The sequence below is a fragment of the Sander vitreus genome, chromosome 23 (assembly GCF_031162955.1).
Source record: "Sander vitreus isolate 19-12246 chromosome 23, sanVit1, whole genome shotgun sequence".
Lineage (NCBI taxonomy): Eukaryota > Metazoa > Chordata > Actinopteri > Perciformes > Percidae > Sander > Sander vitreus.
In genome coordinates this window covers 15,628,277-15,636,352 of record NC_135877.1, presented here as the reverse complement: position 1 = coordinate 15,636,352, position 8,076 = coordinate 15,628,277, and the positions used below count along the sequence as shown (strand labels likewise).

Sequence of the window (8,076 nt, the reverse complement as noted above, 5' to 3'; positions counted from 1 at the left end):
GATGGCTTTAAAACACCACATCAGACAGTGGATTGTATGTAACTTTAATACAACAAAAAAAAAGAGACATGGCAGTATTAAAGAACATTTTAAGATTTCCATGTACAATTAGTAGGCAGTGTTATATGAAACATCAAAGTTCATTTTGGTTTTAAGGTTAAGAGGTATCTTGCCAAGGTAAATATATTAAAAAGTGCTGTGATTACAGGGCAGCATTCATAAATCATGAACATGTTAAGATGCACAAAAAGAGGCAGGGTTATATAAGACATTGGTAAACATCCATTTGGTTTTAGGTTAAAAGAGGTGTCGAAGTCTGTTTCCCCATCAATTGATGATTGATTTTTGTGCCTCCCTTGACTTAAGAGTCCTTTAACACTGTTGGACAGTTTAAATCAAGAGGGTATCAAAGTTGAAGCAAAACCAGAGATACTGTCTTTTATTCCACACATACCTCTTTTTTTGTCAAAAACCTGGTGACTACATTACCCACAATGCAAGCCGACAGCTGACAGTTTGGTCAGAGATTTGGGTGCGTTACGGTAGTAGCAATTAATGTAGCCTTGATATGAATACACGGTGACTGAAGCCATCACTTTTACGCAGTATGGCAGGATGCTGCATCACATATTGTTAAAATGAATGTAATTACCAAAGAAACAAAAACAAACCCACAACAACCGTCACATCTACTCATACGACGACCACAAAGCAATCAAAAACAAATAACACAATCAGCGATCAACAGGCTTCCCCACAAATTCCCAGCCAAGCTGCTGGGGCTCAACAACACACATGCCACCACGCACACACAAGGGCACAGCGGCCACTAACACCAGCAGCAACTATCTAGCTAAAGCAAGTAGTAATAGCTATTAAAATAATTTTACTAAAACGCAGAAAAATCAATTAAAACTTACCAAAAGTTGCTCATCGTTTGAACAAAAAGTACATCCACCTTTCTTTCATTAACTTTACATCTAAAACTTGAAATGAACTTGAACTAGCGTTACTGCTACGGTTATGTGATGCTAGGTAGTTTTGCTTCTCGGCCGCCGTATACTAATTGGGCCGAAAAATGAGAGCAATGAAATTACGGTAAAAGACTCGTGGCTGGCCAAGAGATTGTCAGAATCAAAACACACACACACACACACACACACACACACACACACACACACACACTCTGGACCACAAAAGGCTTTATACAACAGACTAAGCAGTGTAAAATTGGCGCAGTTTAACCTCAACCCAACTTTACCACCGACCAGTTATTTTTATGATGCCTAACTATAACCTAACCCAAGCCAAATCACGGAAAGCAATGGTACAGGAAAACACACTTCAGAACAAGAGTAAAAAGGTAAACCTAAAAGAATTAATAAATATAGATAATCCCTCACACCTTCTGTTAAATGTCTCATGCCATGTTTTGTTGTGCAAGGTCATCCAATCAGCAAAGACAGAGGCAGCTTGTGATGAACAGTACTGAATCATTCCAATATATGAGAGACAACCTGAGGCTCCCTAACTGTGAGGGTCAACATTAAGTTAACCTCCAACCTCTAAATGTGTTGTCGTCCTACAGTCATTGGTTAAGTCGTCGCACTGATCTGGTGGTGTTCGTGGACAGGTTCCTCTGAGTCATGGCTGCAAATGACAGATTAAAAGTAAATCTGGACTTCTGATATACAGAATTATTCATTATTGTATCATTACCATCTTATACTGTAAGTGGGAAATAACAAAACAAAACTACAAAACTGCTGTGTTTCCAGCTCACCTGGGAAGTTTAGCTCGTAGCTAAATTTCTTGGTCGTAAACATTATGGTTCCTGACGGGTTCTGTTGGTACTTTAGCTCGACGTCCTGACTGGATATGCTTCTTACTTTGGAAAAATCTTTCCAAATTCCACCAATATCTTGAAACTGCCATCGTGGCAGTGTGCCCGGACTGCAAAACAGAATAATTTAAGTTGAAAACATTTACAATGGCATACATAAACTGTTTACGGAGCCCCGGAAGGGTCACCGTGAGATTTTTTCAGGGGACTACTTTCTACTTTTGCGTTCTCTCGCAATATTTTGTGTTCCCTCGCAATATGTTTTGCATTACCTCGCAAAACTTGTCTTCTTCCATTCCTTCTGAGCCATGTGTCTATGTCCACTCAGCAGCCCAGCGCAATGAATCAGCTCGTTGCATTTTACTTTGAGCTGGGAATTATGCTGATATACTGCTCAATGGGCAAATTCGTATCACATATAGACTATAATCAATAGCCTATTTCTTAAATGTATAAAAAAGAGAATGTGCGATGAACAAACACTGAATTATCAGAATCTGCAGCTCCCTAGTGTTACAAAGAGAGAACGTTAGTACAGGGATAAAAACGTGAAAATACAGCCTGCACTGTGGTTACAATCAACTATGGCTACAACCCTTCCAGTCGCCTATATGTTAATTTTCTACCTGCAATGGTCTATAGTCCTATAGGCTACTGTGTGGGACAAATCCGTTTAATTACATCAGATTATTTTTTTTTAAGATTATTTTTTTGGGGTATTTTCGGCCTTTATTTTGACAGGAAAGCTGAAGACATGAAAGGAGAGAGAGAGGGAGGAATGACATGCAGCAAAGGGCCGCAGATCGGAGTGGAACCCAGGCCCGCTGCGTCGAGGAGTAAACCTCTATATATGGGCGCCCGCTCTACCAACTGATACAAGTGCCCAATTACATCAGATTTACATCAACAATTACATCACGGTCTGGTGTCTGCATATGGGCTGTAAGGGACGTGTGAAGTAGCGACCACATGTGACCTGATGTGATTTGACTTAGTTTACGGGAGTTTTCTTCTTTCTTCCTTTTTTTTTCTTACATGTGTGTATTCAGTTCAATTCAGTTAAGATGTTTATTGGTGAAATGTGTCACCTGACCTGCTGCTGCTGCTGCTCTGTTGTCTCCCATCGTCAGCAGTCCTCCTCACTGCTCTTGTAGTCCCGATATTGTCATTGACTTGACACATTCCTATGATAAACCAGTGTACACTGAGTGTTAATGGCAATTTAAACTGCCACCCTCATCAAAAGCAAAATGATTGATTGTTTCGTTTAGGAGTGGCTTTGTAGCCGTCACCTGAAAAATCCAGGGTGTACGAGTATCTCTTGATCTTGAAGTGTAGCTGGCCCTGTGGATTCAGCTGGTATTGTGTCTCAATGGTAGTGCTGTCAAATGAACATATCTACACAGAAATGCAAAATATAAGTCCACCTTATATAGAGGAATTCACATTTAAAGTAGGGCTGGGCAAAATATCAATATTATATCGACATCGACATATGAGGCTAGATATCGCCTTAAATTTTGTATATCGTGATATGACAAGCGTTATCTTCCTGGTTTTAAAGGCTGCATTACGTTAAAGTGATGTAATTTTCTCAACTTCCCAGACTTACTAGCTGTTCTATTATTTGCCTTTTACCCACTTAGGCATTGTATCCACATTATTGTTGATTATTTATCAAAACTCTCATAAGCACTAAGTGTCAACCCAACAATATTGCCGCAACATCGACATCTATGTATTTGGTCCAAAATATTGTGATATTTGATTTTTTTTCCATATCGCCCAGCTCTAATAAGAGTATTTGCAATTTGACCACCAGATGCCACTGCTGACTGTCTGACATTTCTCACCAAGAAAAAAATATGAAGATGAAGTTAAATATCTTTAAAAACCATACAAATGCATACCATAAGACAACAAAAGTTAAAGTTCCTGACTTAAAGAAAAATAAAAACATTCTTCATAGATTTCAATTATAAGCTTCTGCTACATCTACCTGAAATTGTGGGATGCCCTACTTACATGTGCTTTGTATTCTGTCCATTTCTCCCCGTCTCCCATGAACTCCCACTTGTAGCCTCCATCAGTGAGCTGGGAGGAGGAAGCAGTGGGGAAAGCTGAAGTGGCGTAAAGGCTGCAGAGAAAAACAAACTTTTATACAGGGGTTTGATGCTAAAATTCTCTCTCAAGTCCTATTTAGTGATAAAAAGAATCCTCCCAGGTAAAGCTGTTGGTCGGTTGACAGAGCAATAGATTGAGATGGATGTATTTGAGTGCATAACATACAAACATGGGCCTGTTAGCCAGACAAGCCAGACCCACATCAAGATGTTGGCTGCAAATTACATTTGCTGCCAACTAGGGTGCGTCTAGATTTCTAGGCTATGGGCCTGTTTGAATGCAGGAGAAACATTTTTAGACTCCTACAGATGAAAAGTCTCACCTCCCTGCGTTGAAAGTGAATTTAGGACGCCTTCGTACTTTCCTGCCCAGGCCTGTGATGCAGTTTGTTTGGGTCATGGCTGCCGAGTAAAATACCATCAGTTAGATTTTGCTGCATAAAGATACATTTATTGAAATGAATACGATAGAAATATCACATACTGGAGAAGTCGAGCGAGTAGCGTGTCGAGCCCACCGTGAAGATGAAGGCTCCCCGAGGGTTTAGAGTGAACCGACGCTCGACATCTCCACTGCTGATTGAGGAAGACAGCATGCTGGAGCTCTGAGGATGAGAAAGGAAATTTAGAGTGTGAAAAAGAGAACCCAGAGAATTAAATTAATTTAAGGGTTGATGCTAAAGATGTTCCTCACCTGGGACCCATATTCACGCCACAGCTGGTCATCTCTGAAGTACCAGCCTACATCTTCAGCCTGGCCCTGAGGTAGGAAGCTTAGTCTCTGCACCTTCAGAGCTGCAGTCAGAGTCTGTAACTGATCAAAGTCTATGAACAGCTGCCTGCGGAGACACGTATGATTAAGTTTGGTATATTATTCACTTCTATGAATGTGACATTTTGTTGTGATTGCACCAAAACAAAACCTATCCATCCAAGTATTGTATCAATATATTGTTCCTCTTCTTTATATTATCATTTCTGTCACCATCCTCAGTTTGAATGGAGACATTTATTCCCGTAATAATCTAATATGGCACTTCCCATTTAAATACCTCCAGATTATATGTAAATTCTTCCTAAATAAAATACTTGAACATTAAGACACATTTTTTTGGTATTGTCAGACAAATTACAAACATTCAATAAAGATGTAATGGCCCCTTTCAGACTGAAGATGAGACCAAAGAAAAAAATAACAACACTGACCTAGCGCCAATGTTGATGGTGATTCCTTTAGCTCCAGGTTGGCAGTAGTGGGTCTCGATGACATGGTCGTTTTCAATTGGCATCCACTGATGTCCATTTGACAGCTGCCACTCAAAATGTTTCCCATTGACTGTAAAATAAAAGAATGGGATCTTATTATGCATTCATGTATTCTCTTATTATCTATGGCCAGCTACAGAAGCCAGTTTAAGCCTGCTAGGTTAATGTTTAACACTGACTATTTCTTCACCGTCTGGGACAGGTGTGCAGCTAATTAAGTAAGCCCAGGTGCACTGTGGTCAATGTATTTTTATGGATGTATAATAAAAACTGGGCGAAATAAGTCACCTAAAATGCAGACATTTAGCCTACGTACAAAAAAGGGATTCTAGAATATAGGAATTTGAAATGTCGAGTTATACAGACCTGGAGTCTCCTGCCAATAGCTAACTTCGTCTTCATGTTCCTGGAACTTAAGCGACAAATACAAATACTGTAAACACATCACAAAGATAATGTCAGTCCAAAGTGATCCCGTGAAGTAGACTCACCATGCTGGGAGGAAATACACGGTATCAACAACTAAAAGGCAGATTAAACAAACGTATATATAAATATAAACGTTATAGTTCCATTAGATGCAATTTAATCTCTCTTACTCAGAAACCGATCTAAAGGTTTCATTTTACAATAAACTCGACTTTAACTTTCGGTTCAGGCGAGGCATGTTCACGCAAATAGAACTCACCAGGGGCGATTCTAGGATCAGACCTTTAGGGGGGCTCAGCCCCTAATGACAAGGTGACATGAATGCATACCTGCCTTGCAAAAGTGTTAAACCCCCCCTCTGCTAAATCAGTAATTTCATTAGCCGATAACCTCTGAGCTAGCTACTGAACAACAACGTCAGCTAACGTTTTTTGACATTATAATGGAACTAAACCTGACACTGACTATAAAGCCGCTTTCCGACCGGAGAGATTTTTGCAGTTCCTAGAACCCTTTTTTTCTCGTGTTCCGACTGGACCAATTTGGGGATTTTTAAGTCCCTCTGGCCGCAGTTCCTGTAACTCTTTCAGCTCCTACTTCAGGGTAGGGTCTTTTCTCTGTTCCCTTTTCAGCATAGGAACCTAGGTCAACGAGGGTCGGGTTTCCGGTACAGACAGACCAACAACGGCACAATTTTAACAATTTTCGCCATCTTATTCATCACTAATTTCACTTCTGACAACGTTTTAGGCGAGAAATGAACTGTTTAGATTTCGAATATAGGCAGTCTTGCGAAAATTGATGCCGAATTGACAATTTGCTTCAAAGTTTTCGGAGTTGAGAAGCTCCATGAAGTGAGGCGACAGCCAGCAGGCGCCTGCCCCGGCCGCTAGCTCGTCGCTCGGACAGTTATGCTCAGAGACCCCGAGGTAAGCTGGAGGTCTCTCAGACCGGTCCCGTAAATCAGACGCTTTTATTTCGCCGTTGACGGTTTGTTTGTTTAAATATCACAACACATGTCCATCATAAGATTAACGGGAACCTGTGGTTAACTGTCTTTTCAGAGTTAAACTCCACAAGCGTGTCCTGCGGCTGGCCGGCCGTGTCATACACACACACACACACACACACACACACACACACACACACACACACACACACACACACATATGCGCACGTCCACAGCGCAGCAGGCAGAGGCGGGGGAGAGAGAGAGATACTCATTTCTCTTCGGGAGACTTGTTTAAATTATGACAAATATGCTATATACATTAGATTTAGTATTTAGTTCATACTTTTTTGGTGTATTTGTTTTCTGATTTTAATGCTATAAAGACCATTGCCGTGCTTGCATCATTCCCTTACCCCTCCTACCAGTCCCTATGGCCTCTTGGCCAGTGCGAATGCAATTGGAAAAAATGGTTTTGGGGGAGAGTAGTTAGTAGAACTGTTTAGAAGAAGTTTTCCTATAACTACGTTCCTGTAACTACTTGGTCGGAAAGCGGCTTAAGTCACAGTAATTTAACGACCAATTTCACACAATGTGCTAACATTCAGCAATTTTTGTTGCTTGCGTTTCAATTTGGGTTTTAACCTGCACCATATATTACCAATTTGAGCCCCCTAAAAAGGGTCTAAAATCGCCCATGGAACTCACGCAACAAAAACAGAAAAATCTGAATCAGAAACAGATATGGCTACTTTATCGATCCCACGGGGGAAATTGTGTTACGTTACAGTTGCACCCGTTCTATAGAAAAAAAACATATTCTAAAAAAAGTATATATATATATATATATTGAAAAAATGATTAGGCCCATGTAAAAACAGGCATACGAGAACACCATGTTGAATATTACAACAGTGTAAACAATTATAATGCTGGGTTTGGGATCCATGATTGAGTATGGTTAAAACACAAGGATAGTATAAATTGGAATATTTAAAATGTAGAAATGCATTATTAATGCATGAGTATTGCACAGTTTAAGTCTTGCACAGTAGTATTGTCCTGTTAAGTCAGTGTGACCTACATTAATATTATTTCTGTCTCTTTTCTGAAGTTGCTTGTTATCTTTTGGCCTTTGTTTTGGTGGAGATATAACATTAATCTCACTTTATCACTACTCAAGTTATATAATGATGCATGTAGCCTAAGGCAAATTTCTTAAATTTCTTTATCATTTTTGTAATATCTTTGAGTAACAGTAGCATTCTAATCTGCTTTATGTTCTGTCTGTACATTATCATTGTCTCAGTTAAATGAGAACTTTATTTACACAGATTTGTTACAGTATATCAGGACTGTGGTTGATTTTCTAAATATTATATTGAAGGGCAAGAACAAATGGAGATTCAAAACACTGATATCATATCAGGTCTTATTGCCTTAAAACAAACAAACAAACAAACAAA

General features: G+C 39.7%; 1 protein-coding gene across 2 annotated transcripts; it reads right to left on the bottom strand.

Moving 5' to 3' along the window:
• Nucleotides 1–30: 30 nt before the first annotated feature.
• LOC144512424 (uncharacterized) lies at nucleotides 31–5,897 on the bottom strand. Of its 2 annotated transcripts, none has more exons than XM_078243178.1 (11): nucleotides 5,724–5,897; nucleotides 5,599–5,644; nucleotides 5,173–5,302; nucleotides 4,661–4,805; nucleotides 4,451–4,571; nucleotides 4,290–4,368; nucleotides 3,869–3,980; nucleotides 3,136–3,241; nucleotides 2,947–3,027; nucleotides 1,784–1,957; nucleotides 31–1,650 (listed from the first exon to the last, which is right to left on the bottom strand). In XM_078243178.1, the coding sequence occupies exons 1-11, from the start codon at nucleotides 5,724–5,726 to the stop codon at nucleotides 1,589–1,591; spliced, it is 1,059 nt and encodes a 352-aa protein (XP_078099304.1). In that variant the 5' UTR covers nucleotides 5,727–5,897; the 3' UTR covers nucleotides 31–1,588. The 2 variants fall into 2 exon arrangements, with proteins under 2 accessions (XP_078099304.1, XP_078099303.1); XM_078243177.1 differs by having other exon boundaries at nucleotides 1,784–1,953; nucleotides 2,937–3,027; nucleotides 5,724–5,896.
• Between the last annotated feature and the right edge of the window lie 2,179 nt (nucleotides 5,898–8,076).